We start from the raw sequence: 20,858 nt of genomic DNA, 5'->3' as shown, positions 1-20,858 counted from the left end.
TAAAAGCAAACCATCCGGCCCGGAGTGATGCGGCCATCTCGACTTTCACCTAAAACCCAACATCCGCATGCAGAAAACACCAACCGAACTCAAGCCACTTCTTCGCAAGGCCTCCTCATGCTGCGGGTTTCCTCGCCGAGAGTCGCCATGCTGCCACCCTCCTGATAAGCCCTTGTAGAAGACAGCCTCGCCGATGGGTCCCAATATGGAGCCACTACCGTCTCAGCCACGACCTATGGATGTACAAGAGACCGAGTCGGCCAGCGTGGAAATTCTGCTTTACCATTTCTAGCAAGCAAACATTGTCCCAGTACCGGGCCAGAGCTCATACATTCTGCGTTCTGTGGTACGATATAACATTGCGGATCGAGCTATCATAGAAACCTGCTGCTGTGTCTGGCGGTTGCGCTGGTGGTTGGTATCCGGGAATGTGGGCACAGTCGCCAACGAAACAGCTGTCAGCGAAGAAACTCTCCCGCTTCTAGACATGGGTGGGCGATGCCAGACACCAGGAAGGAATCGTCCTGGTTTGGATTCGACAATTACTGAAAAGGGCCAGTTGTACGCTGTGATGTACACTCGAAGACGTCTGAAATTCTAACGGCGAAACCGACCTTGCCGGATTCACTTAGTCGCCAGCGTCAGCCGAAGGGCTGCTGGGGGTTTAAAGTGCAAGACAACCGGATCGGGTCAGATCGACCACGCCCTCATCGAGGAGCTTTCTTTGTCGCGAGGAGCGATCACCATCTCATCCTCTGGTTTCCGCTGTTGTTTGGATGCCACCGTGGAGCTTCGTCGGCCGTGCACCTGCGCAATGCCTTTGTCTTTAGGACAGATCTTACACTCCAAACTCGCCGTCGTTATCGGCTCCTTCGTGATTTGTGTAAGATCTGACAACATTCCCATCTGTCAAATTGTGTCCAATCGAGGGACATACGTCAACTTGATCCATGTCGAAACCGCGACTCGGTGCGATCATGATGATCGATGCAACCGAACAAAGAAAGCCAACAGTCTGACAGGAAACCACTGCCAGGTTCGTGAATCGTCGGTCTTGGTGCTTGGTGTTCATCGGCGAGGTTACCGGTTGGCAAACCCAACCATGATGCCGCGATAAGTCTGTCAGTTGTCAGTACATCCCGGCGGATATTGGTGGTGTTGTCAAATCTTGACACTTTGCGATAGAGTTCTGAAGACTTTGTAGTCTCCTGGCACCCGCCCGTCCCAAGGATGGGGAGGAAGGGTCTTCGCGCGCGCTGAGGAATGCCAAGAAGGCGTCCACGATGCTGAGACGCACGTAATTTCGAGTGTCCGTGACAAGGACAAGCAGGCCCGCGCCTAGCAGCCACATTGACTTCAAACGTGCGCACACAAGGCACCTTTTGGGGCATTGAACCTCGATGCCTCATCGCGGTGCCTCAACGGGTCGACCGCTATTCTCACTAGCGCTGGGCATTAGACTTCGCTGCAGCGTACTAGGCTGGTGCCATGCTCGCCCGGGTGCCTAAGAAAAGAAGCATATGATGTGATCCAATCCCGAGCGTCCGAGCTACATCGGACGATTGCGATTTGCAGCAGAGGATCCAAGGCTCTCGCAGGCAGGGTGAAGCTCAAACCGACCACTCCACCGTTCAAGTCGCACTCGATCCCACGGTGCCCGTCGCTTGCCAAGGCCACTGGTCGTTTTCAGGTCGATATCGCCACCCGCGACGCGATGCCATGCTATGAACATGTGTAGTATGTGATGCACACACACTCTTGCATGCCGTATTTGTGGAGCATGCAAGAGCCAGACGAGAGATCAGCGCGAACGTGAGATCTCCGGGGGCAGCGCGACCGAAGCAGCCAGTAAAGCCCCGAGGCGGTGCATTACGCTGAACTCGGTCCTGCGTCCTTCTCCCGCCCATCGGCCGCATCAGATGCCAATGGTTCGGGGAGTATTGCATTAACAGAACGCAGCACCACAGAGACGACCAGGCAGGCGTACATAACGAAACCAGAGGGCATACAGCACCTGTGGAATGCCCGAGGCCACAGGTACGTCGACCAGAAATGAGCCAAGGTTCCGGATAGGCAACGAACCAAACTCAGCAGCGTGAGAACGTGGCGGAACGTGTGGCTTGCCTACTCCCGCAAACATGCAATAGAGCGCAGTAGAGGCGGACCAGAACGACAGAGAGGAAGCTTCACTCGCTCCAGAGGGGGGGACAGAGACGACAACAACAACAGCTTGGCTGTCCCGGTCTGATAATCAGGTGTGGCTTGCGTTTCCGCCCATCCTTCGGTGCCAAGTGGGCAGAGCTAAAGCAACCCGTGCCTGTACCTTGCATTCCGCAAACGGCCATTTGAGACCACTTCCGCCGCTTGCTGCGTCTGTCCGGCGACAGGACTCCACACAAGCTCACTCCCTCCAGGGATGGCGTCTAGTTACGGATGCGCACTTTCAAGTTGTTTTGCCGCCTCAAGCCTTCCGTGTGCCAGTGGACGAGGTGTCCTCCGCCGAATCTAAGCAGTCTGACATGGACGGTAACGCAAGAGCAAGACTGCCAACCGAGCGGGAGCCTTGCCAAACCGCCGTCCACCAAACGCAAACAGGTCTAGTCTAGCAGCAGCTTGTCGTGATCCGCGGCATGGGTGCCTGGGTGATGGAAGGGCAGGGATGGCCCAGACGGATGCCGTGCTGCGGGCATGAGTGCGCGAGCAGCGCTCAAGAGGAGACACCCCACGACCCCATTCCCACCACATCCAACTTGCAGACCCGACCTCTTTCGGATAGACTTTGACGGACATGGCTTGTATCTCACTCACGCTCGCACGTCCTCGGTCGGCCTCCCATCTCCACTTGGGCAGACCAGCCACTGACACTCTCTGCCCGAGACGGACGCCGGCTCCCACTTTTGTCGGTCTCGTCCTAGTCCAGTAGCTCATCGAGGTCCAGACCTAGCTCCCAACGAGCTCGTCCATAATGGACGTGGACGTGGACGGCCATGATTGAGGTGAAATGTGTTGTTTGCTGCTAGTATCGGTAAGATACATAACCTGCCGCCATCCGTCCGACCACTGGAGCCAAGATTCTGCATCTCATCCACGTTCTCGTTTTTTTACACCGCCGCGAGACCCCTTGGCGCCTCTTGTATTCCTCCTTGCTGCCCCTCCTGATACGAGATCGCTTCTATTCGCCTCCCGTGTAACCAATACTCGACAACGTTGCGGCAACCTTGTTGGAAACTGACTGACGCCTTTACATCACCATCACCTTCGAACAAGCATCAATCTCGCTCACTTAGTCTTGAAAGTCAAGGCGCTTCATTCAACTTGTATCTTTCTTCTTCTCTTTTTTTTGTTTTGGCTGTGCTAGGATCTTGCCACCTGACACCGTTCGTCCCGACTGCTACTCGCCGCATTCGAACAAGACGACACCGGACCAGTCCGATTGCAGAATAGCAAGAAGTCACCCACCCCAGGTCGAGAAGCGACTTCAGTTGAAAGAAGCCTATTTCCTCCACCTGTTGTCCCAGTTCAAGAGGAGAGCCGTGCTCACCTCGATCCATTCACCTCGGCCACTTTTCATCTGATATCGCGCACCTTCCTCGCCTGCCCATCCGGACCCTGAGAGCACGTCGTCTACTTGGCCAAGATCAAGCATCCCGCCCTGTTTAGTATCGTTACGAACACAATTTCTTACGATGAGCAAATTCTTCGTCTCCTGGGAGCTGTGGCAGCAGATGACCTTCGTAAGTCAACCCTCCCATCCACTCTCATTATCTTGACTAACGTCCACTGCCCAGATCCTAGCCTTGGCCATCTGCGTTGTCTTCATCATTGGTTTCATCAAGCTGTGGTGGACAAACAGATACATTGCGAAGATCGAGATTATTGACGCCGAGAAGAGAGCACACGCTGCGGAGCTCGAATCAACCGGTTTGCCGCCACCCCCACGGAAGCAATCCGACATCCCATTCGGCGTCCGCGCCATTCAGTCCGGAATTGAGGTCGACGGAATCTGGATCTCTCGACCCAATACGCCGTCCGTCGACTCTCCCCCCAACTCAGCCAAGGGCAAGGGAAAATATGTCGCTCAGGGTCCTATTTCGCCTGCCTCGACGATTTCCGACCCCTTTGGTTCCCCAACTTCGTCCCGCGGCGGTACCGGCCCTCAAACATACCGCCCCAAGTCCTCCCACAACCCCGTTTCCAGCAGAGCCGACGCCCTAAGCCAGCTTGAAGGCAAGCCTCAGGATTCTCCTGCCTACGCCACGTACCAGCCCCGAGGCGGCAAGGACTCCTCCGAGGTCTCGGACGAGGCCGGAAGCCCCGTCAGTCCCATCGATCGCTCTTCGTACAACGGCATCGACGTTCGGGTGCCCATTCGCGCCTCCCCTGTCAACCGTCACCTGAACAACGTCCGCAATGTTAGCGGAGGCAAGCCGCAGCCCGTGACGGGTCACGGTGTCCGCGCCCTCAGCGGCAGTCTCCAGAACCCCAAGAACGGCAAGGGCTATGCTACTATTCCTCAGATATCGCCTGGCGCAGGCGATTTTTCCGACCCCTTCGCGACCCCTTCTCGGTCACCGGTTAACACCCCTAGTGCTGACCAAGCTCACCTTCACTCCCAGCAGGGCCCTCACGTGAAGTTCGCTCCCGATGAGTACATCAACAGCCAGCGCTACCCTAGTGATGGCAGTAGCGGTACCAGCGGAAGCAGCAGCCACCGCCCTTAGGGGGGACGGGGGCTTGGAACTGACACCAAAGCAGGGGAGCATTCAGCCGGACTGGAAGTAGACTGGGAGCAGCATTGGATAGTAAAGCGATTTTTCACATTTGCCCTGCGGGGCCCTCACACACTGGAGATTAATATCATACACTGTATCATTAACAAGGCTGCCACGATGGCGGCAGCAGGAAGGAACCCAGCGAGGGATGTGGATTGTTTCCCCTCGTGCCACTGCGAGGATGGGTCAGGATGGCGTTCAGGCATGTGAAAAAAAAAGGAAAAAAGGAAGGGACGATGGGATCTGAATCTCTCGTCGACCCTCCTCCTCCTCTCCCGAGGACGGGAGAGGAGAGCCCGACTATCCTTAAGCACAGACGCGCACAGCATTCATATCGGAATAAAGAACAAACAGAAGGATTGCACGACCTTTGGTTCTGCTTGAAAAACTGTGCAGGCTTCGAAAGACGCTCCCGCCCAAACTGTGACGTTGGGAAAAAAGATATCTGATACCTCTATGAAGAAAGGTGGTCGAGAAACATCATTCGCCAGGGAATGGGGTGCTCGGCCCCCACCCACATCTGCGCTCCGGCCTTCGGCGTCCGTCCGCGATCTCGGCACCGGCGCCGGTTATGCGAGCAACGAAACCCCGCCATCTACCTTCGAACCCAACTCCCCTCATCACATCCGCCCCACACCTCAGGACATGACGTGCAGGAGGAAGGAAGACAAGAGGGACTGACTTACTTGGCTGCGAGAAATAACCGCTACGGTTTGCTAATCCCGGTGTTCGGTACAAACAATATCGCGCAATCGCCTCGCCTCGGAGCCCTTCTTTTTTTCTTCTCTTTTCTTTTGGCCCACGTTGGCCGAAGCTTGTCTCCGCATAACCAAGATCACGTACGCATACTACAGAGTACCTAGACAGGTTATTTGGTTCTTGCACATCGCATCCAGCCGCGTTCCGCTCGACGCAAATACACCCAAAACAAAACAAAAAGGAAGGAAGGACAGTTTACGAAACAATACAGCGGCAATGTCACCCACGACCCTCCACCAGGGCGCGACAAAGGGCTTCGCCGACGCCGCCACCTACGACGCCTACCGGCCCTCGTACCCGCCCGGGGCGACGCAGAGATTCCTCTCGCATCTGCGCCTCGCCGACGTCCCGCACGCCCGGGTCCTGGACCTCGCGGCGGGCACGGGCAAGATGACCGAGGTGCTGGCGGCGCGGCACGAGGGGTTCGAGGTTGTGGCTGTCGAGCCGCACGAGGGCATGCGCGCAGAGCTCGAGAGGAAGGGGCTGTCCGGGGTTGAGGTGAAGGACGGGTTCGCGTCCAGGCTGCCGCTGGACGAGGAGTGGGGGGATGGCGCCATCGTTGCCCAGGTGAGTTTCTGTCTCCTGAGCGTGCTGGGTCTGGAGCCGACATCGAAAGCGGAAGGGGACCTGTGATGTGAAGACGTGTATGTGTGTGTGTGTGTTTGTTTGTGCGTTTGAATAGTATGCTGGAGGAGACCACCGCTGACGTGTGTTCCTGATTAGGCTTTTCACTGGTGAGTTGCATGGCTGTGAAATGATTGAAAGACATGGAAATGGTGCATGCCTCCTGACTCATATCGAACAACTAGGTTTGCAACGCCAGAGTCACTGAAGGAGATCCACCGCGTCCTGAAGCCGACCGCCGTGCTGGGCCTGATCTGGAACATTGAGGATTGTAAGTCTCTTTTCCCCTGGTGCAGCCCCCCACCATCTGACGCCTCTTCCGCGAAACAAAAGACAACAAGCCGCAGCACTGGGAGGCCAGCACGCCGTGGGAGAAGGCTCTCAACGAGCTCGTTTTCAGCCTCGGCTCCGACGGCCAGCCGCGGTTCCGCGACTTCGTCTGGAAGGACGTGTTTGACAGCCAGCTCGACTCGAACCCGCTGCGCGCCGTCAAGGACGTCGTACTTGAGGGCGGCCGCAAGATGCCCCTGTTCTCGGTGCCCGTCGGCGAGGAGAAGGTGCCGTTCACGACGTGGCTGACGCCCGAGGCCATATGGAATCGGCTGCGGACGCTGAGCCAAGTCGCAGTGCTCCAAGGAGAGGCCGCGGGCGCGTTCAAGGCGCGGTTCGACGCCATTCTGGGTGGCGAGAGCGTGGAGAGGAACGAGAGGGGGGAGGTTGCGCTGCACGGGGTCACGTACTTTGCGTGGACTTCGAGGCTGTAGGCGATGAGGGCAAGCCAGCGCGCCTGGCCTCGTTCTTAGTGGGTTCGCTTACCTTCCTTGGGCAGCATGCGAGCAAGTGGCTGTGGAATTGAGGGTATATATTTGTTTTGGGTTGATTTCATAGATCCTCTCTGTGATGAATTGCTTCTTGACGAGAAACAAGTTCACAACGTCTCTGCCCCGTGCCCGAGCCCGCGTCCCCTTCTCGATCCATGGTTGTTGGTATGTTTTCATCCGCCGTTCCCTAGGAGTCTGCAGAGATGTACATGACTGCGACCGGCTGTCAGCACTCTGATGCAATGCATGGGCCGATAGGTCATGCTTGACTCACCGTTGTTTCCTCTCACAAATGCGTCGCCGTACGACCGCCTCTTGGCGCCGTTGACGTACTCCTCCGTCTTCTCCAGTGCTATGTTCATGTATCCATCGACGGACTGCAGCTCACCTGCGATGGCATCCCGTCGTCAGCGCGTGCTCTTCAAAAGGATGTCTAGAGGCATCGTCCCGTTCCGATTCACCATTGTGAGACAGAGGGCCTGGGGAGGGCTCACTCACCCTTGTAGACGACGCCCGAGTTGAGCTTCACGGTGACGGGGTTGCCGATGATGTCGCTGAGGAAGCTAGAAGGGTCCTTGCCCTCGCCCTGGCTGATGTTTCCGTTCTCCATTTCTGCGGTTTTTGTGTAGTATGAGAAGGTTACGGGTGGTTGCCAGTGCTCTCGATTGCTCAATGGTCGTGGTGAGATGATTCGTGGTGGTGATGTGAGTGAGGCTGGCGGACGTCAAAACGTAATGAACATGTTCGCAGAATTGGTGGCACCTGGCAACGATGGCGTCCGTGTGGAGCCAACCGACAGCGTAAAAAAGGTACATCCCGACAAGTATCCGTAACGTCCGTCCGTCCCTTTCCTTGCCTCGATCGCTGAGAGCTGTTAGTGCCCCTTCTCCGGGGCGGACTGGGAACCCCTGGGCCATCCCCTGAACTTAGCTTGTCCCAGGGTGGCTCGCACTGTAAGGCTACCCGAACGGTGCACTTCTCACTGCAGAAAAGTGTGCAGGGCGAACCACCAACGCCAGGCTTCCTCCCCCAGTGGGGTCCAGCAATTCAATATTTGCTCTCACAACGGAAACGACGCTCTTCCCTCTGACGGCCAGGACACCCCCAACCCAGGAAATGCGTCCGAGGACGCCTTTTCCCTGATCCCTCTCCTCCCTTTCAACTCATCGCATTGCTCATGATGCTTGTCCCCGTTGCCTCTTTCGCTTGGGAATAGCCTCCGGTGCGTCCCCCCTCACTGTGGCCTAGCTTCTTGTTCTTCATGCCAACAACTATAATAATACAGTACCTATCTGCATGAAAGCTTTTGTCGAAAGGTCACCGTGATAACCTCTCCCTCTCGAAAAACACCGACCGACCGATGCAGCCCGCATCGCATTGCATCGTATAGCGACCCAATCTGAAGCTCCCCTTTGCTTTACTGTTCAGTGAACAAAAAGGCATCCCACCTACCTCGAGAAAGAGACAGGCATGGCCGATGCAGCGAAGCCCAAGAGGCGCCTCCCTTTCAAACCCACCGCGCTGCGCCAAAAGTCGAACCCAAAACCTGCGCTCAAGGATAATGGCGACGAAGACGACGACGACGATGGCCTCAACCTGTTCAAGCGCTCCGCCGAGTTCTTTCCCGTCGCTCTGGCAGAGCAGGAGCGGCGCATGAAGCGGAAGCAGGCCGAGCGAGAGAAGGGCTCACAAGCGCTGTCACCGGATGTCGAGACGAAGCCTACGCCGAGGGCCAGCGAGGAACCTGGAAGGAGAGACGACGAGGATTCTGGGTACGGACTCACATCCCCCTTCCGGAGTTCAAGTTGCGCATCGATCGAACGCTAACGTGTCTCCGACAACAGAGAACCGGGGACGCCGCCCTCGAAACGCTCGCGAACGAGCGACGAGTCCCCCCAGTCGAGGGTCAAGTTGTCCCCGACCAAGCGCCGTGACGGCACTGAAACACCTTCGAAGCGCATGACCCGGGCCGCCGCGTCGCGGACGCCGCGGAAGCAGGAAGTGATACCCACGAAACCCGTCATCTCGATCGACGACAGCGACGACGATCCCGATGAGGAAGACGGGGGTCGGCCGGAAGATAACGACGACGACGATATCTACGAGGCCTCGCCAATACGCAAATTCAACCGTCAGCGACAAACCTCAGAGCCCGTGGTCTCGCCCCCCCTGGTCATTGACGTAGACAGCCCATCTGCCGAGGGAGGACATAGCGAAGACGACCCCGCACCCCCCCAAGAGGAAGACGACGACGAGTTCAAGGAATACGTCCAGCGCGCGATGGAACGCAAAAAGGCGCTCGAGCAGGAGGCCAACCAGACCGTCAACGTTCTCGTCACGTCCGACATCCCGGGCACCAAGGAGAGGCAGTTTCGCTTCACTCTCGTCAAGCCCCTCAAGATTCTCCGCAACGCTTGGATCGACGTCCAGGAGGGCCGCCTGGGAATTCCGCGCGCCGACCTCGAGAGCGTCTTCCTCACGTGGCGCGGGCACGAGTTGTATGACTTGACAACGCTGCACAGTCTCGACCTCGCCGGCACGTTCCGCAGGAGCGGTGGCGGCAGCGATGCCGATGCCGGCGAGGGGTTCCGGAATGACTGGACAAACGTGCATATGCAGATGTGGACACGCGAGTTATGGGAGGAGCACGAACGGCAAGAGGCCCGGAGGCGGCGCCACGACATTGGGGAATACTCGGACGACGAAGGGCCTGGTAACGGCGGCGACGAACGGGGGGGCATACCGCCCACCGTCGAGCAGGAGGCTGAGAAAAAGATCAAGGTGCTCCTCAAGACCAAGACGGACGAGCCGCTCAAGACGTCGGTGCGGCCGTCGACAACCGTCGGGACCATCATGGCGCTGTTCCGCAAGATGCGCGGGCTAGCAGCCGACGCGCCCATCTCGCTCATGTTTGACGGCGACGAGCTCGAGGAAGACATGACGGTCGAGGATGCTGACATTGGCGACATGGAGACGATTGAGGTCTACATAAGATGAGGCCGCTTTCCATCCCTCCCCTACCCCCCTAAACCCAAAGTGACAGCTTGCTTTGCTGTGAGCAAATTCTTGGATTGCGGGCGCAGCTACGATCTGAGGTACCGGGAACGAGGGACCGGGAGTTGGGATCCAGAGTTGGGATTTATTAGAGATACCCCGGGAGTTCCGAATAATGTTTTCTTCTTCAATTGTGGGCGAGCTACCTACCGCGAACGATCATAGCGGTAGGTAGCGTTGGAACAAAGCAAAACAAAACCCTTAAAAAAAAGCCTTGGGCCTTTACGCAGTCTCATCCCTTTCACCCTATGAGCTTTATTTCATACCACAAGTCACATCCAACAACAACCCCTTTCCGGCCAGCCCGCGAGGATCAGAAATCGGCTTGATATTGTCAGTTATAACGTTATGCCAATTTGTTTGGTAATATCTTGTCAAGTTGTCTTCGAGTGTCTGATGAAGAAGTAACCCCTTGATCGTATTTACCTTAACACCCCACCCCACTTCCCATATCACAAACCTCAAATCCCCGACCAAAAGTACCTCCAGATGATACCCCATCTCCCATTTACTCCCAGGATACGGCTCGAACCTGCAGTCCTGTCTCTTGCTGCAGCCAGGACACTCGTTCTTGACCTTGTCCTTGAGGAACGTTCATGCACGCCCGCTGCCGCTGTCGCATCCGCGGCTTAGACGCAAAGCCATCCTTGTGCTCATACCCGGTCTCGTCCTCCTCCGAATCGGCGTCCTCGTCCTGTCGCACTGTGATGCTGAAATACCTACTCGCGTTGTACTTCTCGCCCAGACGCTTCGCAACGTCGTTGGCCTCGTTAAGGGACACGAGGCGGCGCTTGTCCGGGTGCTGTTCGAGGATGCCACGCATGCCTTCCCAGACCTTTTGCTTGTTGGAGAGTCTGAATGAGCACTTTAGGTTGCCGTTGTCATCGTCGTCGTCGTTCTTGATAAAGGACTCGACTGACCGGCTGACAATAGCGGAAGGGTTGTTTTTGTTGTTGTTGCAGTTGTTGCCTGTTTTGAGCAATATAGGGTTCGGAGCCGTGAACTTTTCGCTGGTGACGTTCTCACAGGCGACCTCGGCAGGCGTGCGGCCCACGGCGTTCTCGCGGTAGAGCAGCTTGGGTTTGTGCTGGATCAAGGCCTCGGTCAGGAGCACATCATTGGACATGACGGCGGTGTGGAGGGGAGTGTCGCCCGCGCCGTTGAGCATCTCGAGCTCGACGCCCTGGGAGAACTTGAGAAGTAGGTTAAGCACGTCCAGAATATCCTCGTTGTTGTCGTACTTCTTGCCCCAGTAGTAGGACGATGATGTCCCACGCGAGATGCAGACTGCGGTGATCCAGGCATGCAGCGGCGTCGTGCCGCTCTCGTGGATGCTATTGCGCTGCTGGCACAGGTGGGAGATGATGCTGGAGGCGACAAGATCCAGGACGGGACCGAGACGACAGGCCTTGGGCCTCCCATGAAGGGCGGCATGGATGATGTTCTCTCCAGAGCTGTTGCGTGTCATCTGGTTTGCGCCGGCCTCGATGAGGGTCTTTGCGAACTCAAGTCTGCCAAAGTAGAAAGCCAGCCATAGGGGCGTGTCGCCGAGAGTAGATTTGTACTCAAGGGAACCTGGGCACGCTTGTACGAGGTACTTGATGACGTTGTTGGTACTTTCGGTAGGGGGCCCCATGACTGCGCAATGGAGAACAAGCTCATCTGCTCTGATGTTAGGACTTGGTCAGGCGCAATACTGAAGGAAGCCTCACTTTTGATGCCAAGCCACTTGGAGACGGCTCGGTCAAACCCTCCAGGTGCTTGGCTGAGCCGCTTTAGCCTGCCATCATCCCGGCCTGCTCTCGACTTTCCGAATTCAACGTAGTGACGGTGAGGAGCATCACCGAGGAACCATTCGACGCTTTCGATGTTGCCAGCGGAGGCAGCATGAAGAAGCGGCGGCGTTTTCACCCCGGTCGATCGGACCACCACGTTTCTTCCGGCCGTCGCCCAGTCCTTTCTGCAATACGGGTCAGTAAGATTATACGTCAATCAAGCGCGGACCTGGTAGATACCTCTTCTTTCCGTAGACCGTAAGACCCTGGTAGTACTTCGACTTCCGCTTCATCTCAAGGCCGCTTTTCTTGACCAGGTTGTCTAGCGGTATTCCCGCACCAGTTCGGCTGATGATCTCTCCAAGAGCTGCAGTCTTGCCGTGCTTGACAGCCCAGAGGAAGTCATCCTCGGGGAATGGGAATCGTCCGCCGGTCTCCTCATCCGGAACCTCGTCGACAAGCTTCTGGGCAGCAAAGTGGCCGGCCATATCGAGAAGCGCCTTCAGTCCGGCATGATCGTCATGCTCTAGAACGAAATTGAACAAAGTTTGTGTGGATCCCTTGCAGCTTCTGGTCCTTCCGCCCTCGACCATGAAGGGATGGATATTTCGGGTCAGGAACTCCAAGGGCTTGACAGTGGACTTAACTTGCATCGAAACCTGGCCAATGTTCTCGATTGTGAACCTCTTGTCGACGATTTCCGAAATGATCTTGGGTTCATCGGTGGAGTCAACGCCGCTCTCGTACGTCTCGTCACTGCGGTCGTCAGAATCGCCAGTGTCCAGCTTATACCGCGCCGCCCCTTGGTCCTCCGGGGAGTATTGGGCCATGACGATATTTAGGATGGCCGAGGCGACATCGTAGTGGCCTCGGAGGTAAGCCAATGAGAACGGAGTGTTGGCTTCACTGTCGTTCACGGAGATCTTCAGCGGCGGCTCCTCCTGGTTCTTCCCCCAGGCCTGGAGCGTGAGTGATTTGATCTTCTCGATGTCACCAGACCAAGCAGCCTCAAAGCTGTTGCGCAGTCAGCATACACACCAGAGCTTTTCAGTCGCATGATGTACTTACAGTTCCAAGTAAGCGGTCTTCCTGATATCAGTGACGTCATTGACGCCATGGAAGGAGAAGACATATCCGTAGTCGCCAGACCTCTTTTCTTCCGATGAAAGGCGCTTCGAGGATCTGCTGTCGGATAAACTGATGTCGGGATATAACTCCTGAAAAGTTTTGCCTCCTTTCGCAATGATGGCCTTCTCCAGCTTCTCAAGCGATTCAATCATATCCTTGATGGCTTCCATCTTCTCAGGAACACCCTTCAACTCGTCGTGCTTCTTCTTGGCATCTTCGTAACGCTCTTGCTGCCTCTCATAGTTGACCTTGAGCGAATGGATATCCTCTGAAACTTGCCAGTGCATGTATGATCCTTTTTCAAACCCATGAAGGAATTCATCCATGCCTGACGGTAGCAGGGGCTTCGCCTGTGTGAAATCCTCGCCCTTGTAGCGGCGAAGCTCCTTCAACTGATGTTGCACAAGATCAAGAGCCGCCTGACGCTTGTTGTAGTAATACCTCTGGTACTCGTATTTGATCGCGTGATGAGCCTGGGTTGTCAACGTGTTCGGATCCGCCCCCTTTTCAAGCAAATTCAGAGCCACTTGAGGATCAGGACAACTCTGGATAGCCACAATCAGGGGTTGCTCCGTGTGCAGGTTAAACTTGGTTTTGTTGTCCTCGAACGAGCCAAGACTATTGGACGCCTTGGAAAACTTGGCGGCCTTTAGCCATGTGTCAAACTCGATCTGGGGGTTGGCGCCGGCCTCGAGCAACTTAAGGACGAAAATGGAATCCCCGTTTTCGATGGCCGTATGGATAGGCGCAATCGCCTCTGGAATCCAGTGGTTGTTCGAAAAAACCATGTGGTTGAGAGCCGTTTTGAGGCCGACTTTGTCGTTCTCCCACAATGTGTCAATCATCTCCTGGTTGCCGTTTTCAACATACCGATGGAAAGCAGTACAGCCATTCATGTCGGCTTGGGATGAGCTGGCACCAAGACTCATCAGGAGAAGAGCCATTGACTTAGCTTTCTCGATGGGGAGCGACAGCGCAAGTGAGAGCGTCAGTATGGCCGCCGTGGGTTTCTTGTCTGAATCGAGGAACTTGATGGGTAGGAGAGCATCGCTGCCGTAATCGCAAAGAACCTTAACAGCATCCTCGTGTCCCCCGGAAATGGCGAGATGGAGAGGTGAGCAGGGCACGTCCCAAGCCAAGACGTCAATCTTGTAGAAGTCGGGCTCGTCTGTCGACTCTTCCAGAACGAGGTCTTCCTTGCTCTTCTCGTTACCGTCCTTGACGTTGACAAAAGATCCTGTAGCGATTGATGTTGCGTCTGCCTCGGTATTTCCCGCGTCAACCAACTCGATGTCGGAAGGTTCGTCAGATTTGGCATCGCCCTCCGCGTCATTATCATAGTCGTCCTGGTTCCGAGTCATCCGGGAGGCAGGTTCCTCCTGCAGCCGGGTTCGAACAGCTTTGCGACGAAGATCAACCTTATCCTCTTCTTCCTCCTCGTTTGTGATGCTCTTATCCATCAGGATTTTGATCATGTCCGAGTTCCCTCGCTCGGCCGCGAGATGCAGCGCCGTTCTGCCGTCAGCAAGGCGGGCGGTCAGACGAGACCCATGGTCGACGAGACAGCGCACAACCTCGGGCGTCGAGCTGATCACCGCAAGATGAAGGGGCGTACGCCCAGTGTAGTCTCGCTTGTTGGAATCGGCACCCTCCTGGAACAGCCAATCGAGGACCTCATCGACATCGCCATCGACAATACTCTGACACAGGCGAGCTGTGTTTCCAATATATGCCATGTCGGTCCAGTCATCCTCGGTCAGGGGGTTGAAAGAACCGATCTGCTGTCGGCCAGGGTCATCGATCATGAATGAAACTTTGCCAGAGATGTAGATCTCACCCTCCTTCTTGGCAATTTCGATTTCTTCAGGCGTGACAGGCTTCGGGCAACAGCCGCAACAATCCTCAATGACGTCCTCGACACGACCAAAGAATGCAGGATGACGATGCAGATAGACCTCTCTCTGCTCAGGCTGATTCCATTCGGCGTTGAGAACTGACCTACACGTTAGTATATGCGTGAAGTTTGACCCCGGAGTACTCACGAAGGTCTCGAGTGTAGCAAAGCTTCTCGATCTTCTTTGCATGGAAGCTAATCCGGTCAGCAGAGAAAACCATTAAAAAGGGGATATCAACGTACTACTGGCCGTAAGGGACAGTGAATGTGTGGTAGTTGGAGACATCATTCTCGTCAACCCAATCCGCGACTTCGTCCTCGTAGCTGTCTTTGATGTTTCCGTTCAGACGGTGGGGATTGAAGCGATTGGCCGTTGGCCGACCTCTCTCCTCTCTCCGCTTGTTGAGGTATGTATCCCGGACCGACTGCGTGGGGAGTCGTTCGAGAACCAGAAGTCTTGCGAGACCGAGTGTCCTCTGGAAGCTGCGTTCGAAGATGGTGGGATCGATGCGGTTTCGCTCAAGCTCCGGCCAGTAGACCTCGAAGTTACGGTGGCTGTACTTGGAAAGACGGTTCTCGTACGACGGACTTCTGCGGGTCAGGTCGATTTGGTTTACCTGAGTGATGAAGCTTCCCAGAGCTCTGGGAGTAACCCAGACCTGCTTCCCGTCATAGGCGCCGCCCGCCGCGTCGATGTCGAATCCTGTGAGGATTTCACCCACAGATCTTGTCGTTAGTTAGCATCGACTCTTAATCTTATCATCGCCGATACAATATCTACTCACTTATATACACGCAGGACAATCTGCATTAACGGTCAGCAGTTAAATCAGATGTAGGGCTAGCACAGAATTCACCTGGATGTGGCGGGTAGGATATTGCGAAGCTATGGTAATGGCATATTTCGTGCGGACAACCGTAACTTCGTTCAGAATAGCGTCGCGGACCGAATTCTCGATCTCTTTTATCTTCTCGACGGCCTCCTCATGGGTGAGACCGTACAAAAATAGGTCAACATCAGACGCCGGGCAGAACTTCTCGTGGTAGTATTCGCGAAGTTTGCGTTTGGAGACGTTGAACTCGGGCGGAACGGGCAGAAGAGTGTTGATGACGGAGGATCCGGCTGCAACAACGTTGTCCCAGTTCATGTCCACGAGGGAAGACTCGGAAAAGATGTTGAAGTTCTTCTGAAACTCCTTGATGCCAGAGACCACGGCGGGAGAGCCATTGCTACGACGCTTGTCGTCCGGGAGGGCCATGATGTAGCGGTCCCTCTCCTCTTGGGTCTCGGCGGCGAGGAATCTGGCGCGCGTCTTGATGTTCTTGGTATCCTCGGTGAAAAGGGGCAAAAGGTTGATGTGGGAGTCGCTAAGGGCGGGATGGTTGCGGTCTTGGGCGAAGACTGATCGGAGCTGAGCTTCATACTTACGATAAGGCTCCAAGATCTCAACCATCTGCTTCTCTGGATGGTCGTGGATGTAGTTTATTAAGGCTCCATGAGGGGCTGGCAACTTCTGAAGCTCTGGGGCGAACATCCTGTTGAGACGGGGGCTCTTATCCGGCTTTGGAAAAGGCGAGGGGGCAGTGAAGAGCTGGAGATGGAATATTACTCTATAATGATTGGGATGAGCTGGCAGTCCAGATACCTCGGTTTGCCGACTTGGAGCGTAGAGTCAAGAAGCTTGAGTATGCGAGCTTTTGGAGGCGAGTTGGGTAACGAAGATGAGCTGACAGACAGCAAAGGCTAGACAACAAACGGTATAACTAATCGACAGACGAGAGCTTGATGAGAAGTTGAAACATGTGCTGACGGTACAGAATGGAAAAGCACCGAAGAAGAACATGGGGAGTTGAAGCTATATTATATGGTTTCGAAGGCGTCTGGGCTGGCACTCATCTTAACCGGTTGTTTCCCGTTTGCTTCCTGGAAGAGGAGACGGTTGGGTTGGTGCATACAGAGCTAGGTTCACTGCAAAGTCCCTCCTCAAACAGCCGCTACGCACATTCTGTTGCCGGGATACGTCAAGGCTCTGTTGGCCAAAAGGGTTTCGTTCACATGCCGTAGGTGGCTGTCGCCGAGTGGCTTGTCGTCCAGGCAGGAGACGCGCTGGGAATGAAGGAAAAGAGAGAATAGACACGATGCAGGGGTGTGTGCTGCCTAAATCGCGGGGAGCTTTCGACGCGAAGTCCAGTGACCTCCAGGGGGTGTCTCCGCTATTTCCTCCCGGTCGGCCGCCACAGGCCGCTGTTGCCTGCATGGTGCAATCACATTGTGAGGTGGTCCGGATTTGCACGGAACTTTTGCAACCCAGACTTCACGAGGTTCGGTAGGTATGATGGATCTTGAGCCTGTGTTATGTGACTCGTAGGACATTTCTCCACTGCTTGTCTAGGCAGAACCGTGTTCATGCTCCCATCACCACGCCATTGAGAACCAATTGACTCTCTCTTCCCCGCCGTCTTCGACAGCTTCATGATTGTCATGGGTCAACAAGTACGTCTGGCCCAATGCTTGATGGATCAAGTTGGTGAGTCATATTTGACACGGCCACGACATGATTAGCGGTTTCTGCTGAAGAGTCCTTGTTAACATGGACGTTATCGCATTTCATCAGGCGTTGGCAAGCCTTTCCTTTCATCAAACTGGCTCCTCGAGAGCTCTGTACTTTCTAGAGCACTTCTCCCTCTTCTGCACACTTGCGGCCTTAAAAATGACGGCGAGACTTCTAAAAAACGTATTTGAGACTGCATTGATGTAATTGTGCTTGTAATATTGTTCTGGGAAAACATTCAGGGTCAAGAGAGCGGCATGCTCGTTTGAGCTCAATGACGGTAACACTGCTTTGTCGGGCCCATGACTTGACATCACAAGCTGTCCAGGTCGCCTTGCCACTATCTCTTCAATAACACATTCTCCAAGCTGTGATTCGGAGTGGCCATAAACAAATCACATGTTGCCCTAGGATATGCTTGTGATGGCCCAAGAACGGGCAGCAAGCCCGTTTCCCGTCTCCGTCTCGCAGCATTTTTCACGAGTACGCCCCTCAGTTGCAGGATCGGTGCCCCGGCACCTCTCATCGTCTGACCAGAAAGTCATTTTCGTCGTTGACGAGATCCCTTTCCTCCTGGTCGAGTTTGACGACCTTGGCCGACCTCGGCCCCTGATCGATGTCTTTAAGAAGCTTCTTCAGCGCGTCCTCGTCACCTTGCGCCTCGCCCTCAACCTATGTCACAGATGTCACAGATATGTTAGCCGTCACAATCCCCCCAAATCACTTGCAAATCGTCCATTAAACTCCCAAAAACATGTACCATGGTGGTAGTAACGAATGTGTGCAAACCCACCTTGTTGTTATCCGTGTTGCGACACCACCCTGTGAGTCCATACTCGGTCGCTCTTTTCTGGGTAAAGTAGCTATTCCATTACAGGCCAGTTAGTAATTTTGAGCACGCCCAACGAACCTCAATTTGCCCGTGAGACTGAAAAGAATCGTGCAGAGGAGTCTTATCACGAACCGGAACCCCACGCCTGCGTGTGACGTCAGCGAGAAAATGATTACCACCCCCCCCCTCCATCCTTATCCAGACCAGATAAAAAGCTCGGAGCTCATCGCGGGGGGTTCACGTACCTTGTACTTGGCCGCCATGGGCCAAAAAGTATATCTAGAATTTGTCACAAATGGACCATAATTGATTCACCGAGGAAAACAACATACCCTCTTCGCCATGATGTTTTGTGTCCTCCTTTCCTTCAAAGCCGGGGTGCAGTGCTGGGAGGCGGAATGTGACGAGGTCAAAAGTAGCTCGGAGCTCTCTTGAGCAAAAGAAGCGGGAACGACTCTCAGGTGCAGAGGTGGGAGGTTCCACATCTTGCCACGCACCGATGACATACCAGAACCCCTGTCAAGCTTTCTTCCTCTTGGGCGATTATCGATAGGCTAAACGCCGGCAACTTGTTCGAAGTCGGGCCCCTAATCCTCGGGCGAATTTGCGATCGAGCTATGCCTCGCATCATTTCACTAATCAACCATCTGTCCTCATGGGCGACGACATCCAACGCCCTCGAATCAACAATAGCCACAAAAGTGCCTCCCAACAAAACAAACGCTTGAATACAAAAGCCGCGAATCTCCGTGCATTTACCCAGCAATGACATCCTCGAGCGACTCAGCACCAGCTGTCGACCGGGCGGCCTCTGCGCCGGCGCCGGCCCCGATCCTTTTCCGCGCAAACAAGAAGCGTAAAGTAGGCCTCCGCCAACGCGCCGCATCACCCGACGACACCGCCACCTCTCCATTAGAAGCTTCGAATGCGACACACTCGAAAGAAACTGAGGCCGTCGTGCCGATGACGTCCGGCGCTGTCACAGTCCCCACCGCCGACGAAGAAACCGAATCCTACATCCCCGCTGCCTTCCGCCAACGGTCCCGCAAGCGCCTCAACGGCGTAGGTTTCTCAGCGCGCGGAATTACCACGGCGGCAGGAGCATCGGCAGATGACGCAGATCTCTTATCGTGGACAGCATCATCATCGTCATCATCATCGCGCGCGCTGGTCCCCGCCGCGGCGTCGCAGCCTGACGATGAACCTCTCGTCACGAAGCGTTTCGCGCCACAGACGGGCACGGCCGCGGCTACCGTTGTCAATAAACACATGTATGTACCACTAATTTCGGTCCTGGGGAGAGTCCAGGGGAGCTTCTCGAGAAACTGCGCACCCTGCCACCGTTGACCAGAGGCTGATCAAGCAAGGATGGAATACATAGAATCCCACCTCTCTAACCGCAAATCCTCCGCCGCGCACCCCGCCCCACACCCCCCACCGTCCGCGTCGGCAGCATCATCACCACCGCCACCCATCGCCGATCCGGACCCCAAGAACCACCCCATCATGCAGGGCAAGCTCATGGAGGTCGACCTTGGCGATGAGGTCCGCGCCCGCAACCAGGCTATGACCGAAAAAGCCGCCCGCCGCCTTCTCGGCGAGGTCGACGGTGCGGGCGCCGACAACCCAGACGGCCGGAAGGGGAAGAAGCCTCGCCTTGGAAGGGACGGCAAACCCTGGCGGCCCCGAAACCGTCGTAATAGCGACGACATCAAGCGGGACCAGCTTGTCGAGGAAATTCTGCGCGAAAACAGACGTAAGCCCCTTTTATCTAGCTACATCTAACGTCTGCAACGGCATGCTAAGAAACAGCAAAGTCGACGTTTACGACGTGCCGAAGCCCCAAGAACCCCAGAATGAGGGCCCTGGTGACGCTGACGACCGCATTGCTGAGGAATTCCGACGTGAGTTCATGGACGCTATGGTCCAGCGCCAGCAGAGGAAGAAGACGGCTGCAGCGCCGGCCCGCGCGGGAGCCCGCAAGGCAGACGAGGACGTCCTCAAGGGACCGAAGCTGGGTGGCAGTCGCAATTCTAGAGCGGCCATGCGCGACTTGCTTCTCAAGAAGGAGAAGGAGAAAGAGAAGGACTTGCGAAGGTAACGGAAATACGGTCGCCCCACACTTGAGCGAGCCGGTCTGGACACTTGATGATACCCACGTTACACAGGACATTTCACTCTAGGAACGTTTCGAATTTCATGATTGTCATCTATAAACCAATTGAATACTCCCAAGAAAAACAGGTTGCCCATACCCACCCAAGGTGATTGATAATAGAAAAGGTCATGAAGACGTGCAAAGCCAACCCTTGATCCTAAAGTCCATTTTGATATCCCATACTGAAGCCCAAAAAAAAAGAAGAAGGAAAAAACGAATTTAAGGGGGTCCCTCGAAAGAAAAGAAAAAAGAGTCCCATCCACTCCTATACCACAAGACTATCATGATTCAAGCATCCCTGAAATGGTAAAGAATGTGTAGAAGCCGGCTCGTGAAAAGCTCTCTGTCTAAGCTCTCGCGTAGTTGCAACGCCGAGGTATAAAACGATGCGGTGAATCCCTATGCCAAGCTCGATGCTTTGTATGCATGTTGGTTCCCAAGACGCCGGGTGTGTGTGTGTGTGTGCGCAAGTGTGTGTATGGTTGATGT

The 20,858-nt window shown here is 55.2% G+C and overlaps 8 protein-coding genes across 8 annotated transcripts; 5 read left to right on the top strand and 3 right to left on the bottom strand.

The window, feature by feature from the left end:
• Positions 1 to 205: 205 nt before the first annotated feature.
• Positions 206 to 1,342, top strand: CH63R_11721 (uncharacterized protein; the record flags this gene model as incomplete). The annotated part of the gene is made up of 4 exons (XM_018306695.1): positions 206 to 241; positions 293 to 587; positions 633 to 1,036; positions 1,205 to 1,342. 4 exons carry the CDS (start codon positions 206 to 208, stop codon positions 1,340 to 1,342), a joined length of 873 nt encoding a protein of 290 aa, XP_018153536.1.
• A 2,344-nt stretch (positions 1,343 to 3,686) lies between these two features.
• Positions 3,687 to 4,721, top strand: CH63R_11720 (uncharacterized protein; the record flags this gene model as incomplete). Its single annotated transcript, XM_018306694.1, has 2 exons — positions 3,687 to 3,734; positions 3,789 to 4,721. 2 exons carry the CDS (start codon positions 3,687 to 3,689, stop codon positions 4,719 to 4,721), a joined length of 981 nt encoding a protein of 326 aa, XP_018153535.1.
• Positions 4,722 to 5,747: 1,026 nt separating this feature from the next.
• Positions 5,748 to 6,919, top strand: CH63R_11719 (Methyltransferase; the record flags this gene model as incomplete). The annotated part of the gene is made up of 3 exons (XM_018306693.1): positions 5,748 to 6,098; positions 6,297 to 6,426; positions 6,489 to 6,919. 3 exons carry the CDS (start codon positions 5,748 to 5,750, stop codon positions 6,917 to 6,919), a joined length of 912 nt encoding a protein of 303 aa, XP_018153534.1.
• A 244-nt stretch (positions 6,920 to 7,163) lies between these two features.
• On the bottom strand, positions 7,164 to 7,586 carry CH63R_11718 (LSM domain-containing protein; the record flags this gene model as incomplete). Its single annotated transcript, XM_018306692.1, has 3 exons — positions 7,164 to 7,189; positions 7,251 to 7,364; positions 7,475 to 7,586. 3 exons carry the CDS (start codon positions 7,584 to 7,586, stop codon positions 7,164 to 7,166), a joined length of 252 nt encoding a protein of 83 aa, XP_018153533.1.
• An 860-nt stretch (positions 7,587 to 8,446) lies between these two features.
• On the top strand, positions 8,447 to 9,973 carry CH63R_11717 (uncharacterized protein; the record flags this gene model as incomplete). The annotated part of the gene is made up of 2 exons (XM_018306691.1): positions 8,447 to 8,748; positions 8,821 to 9,973. The coding sequence occupies 2 exons, from the start codon at positions 8,447 to 8,449 to the stop codon at positions 9,971 to 9,973; spliced, it is 1,455 nt and encodes a 484-aa protein (XP_018153532.1).
• A 565-nt stretch (positions 9,974 to 10,538) lies between these two features.
• Positions 10,539 to 16,362, bottom strand: CH63R_11716 (Ankyrin repeat protein; the record flags this gene model as incomplete). Its single annotated transcript, XM_018306690.1, has 8 exons — positions 10,539 to 11,692; positions 11,743 to 11,990; positions 12,046 to 12,819; positions 12,874 to 14,926; positions 14,976 to 15,022; positions 15,071 to 15,553; positions 15,613 to 15,632; positions 15,685 to 16,362. The coding sequence occupies 8 exons, from the start codon at positions 16,360 to 16,362 to the stop codon at positions 10,539 to 10,541; spliced, it is 5,457 nt and encodes a 1,818-aa protein (XP_018153531.1).
• Positions 16,363 to 17,901: 1,539 nt separating this feature from the next.
• CH63R_11715 (Acylphosphatase) lies at positions 17,902 to 18,474 on the bottom strand (the record flags this gene model as incomplete). The annotated part of the gene is made up of 3 exons (XM_018306689.1): positions 17,902 to 18,051; positions 18,173 to 18,229; positions 18,457 to 18,474. 3 exons carry the CDS (start codon positions 18,472 to 18,474, stop codon positions 17,902 to 17,904), a joined length of 225 nt encoding a protein of 74 aa, XP_018153530.1.
• Positions 18,475 to 18,976: 502 nt separating this feature from the next.
• On the top strand, positions 18,977 to 20,312 carry CH63R_11714 (mRNA splicing factor rna helicase; the record flags this gene model as incomplete). Its single annotated transcript, XM_018306688.1, has 3 exons — positions 18,977 to 19,482; positions 19,579 to 19,967; positions 20,029 to 20,312. The coding sequence occupies 3 exons, from the start codon at positions 18,977 to 18,979 to the stop codon at positions 20,310 to 20,312; spliced, it is 1,179 nt and encodes a 392-aa protein (XP_018153529.1).
• Positions 20,313 to 20,858: the final 546 nt, after the last annotated feature.

This window comes from Colletotrichum higginsianum, chromosome 8 (assembly GCF_001672515.1).
Source record: "Colletotrichum higginsianum IMI 349063 chromosome 8, whole genome shotgun sequence".
Lineage (NCBI taxonomy): Eukaryota > Fungi > Ascomycota > Sordariomycetes > Glomerellales > Glomerellaceae > Colletotrichum > Colletotrichum higginsianum.
This window is presented reverse-complemented; position numbering and strand designations above follow the sequence as displayed.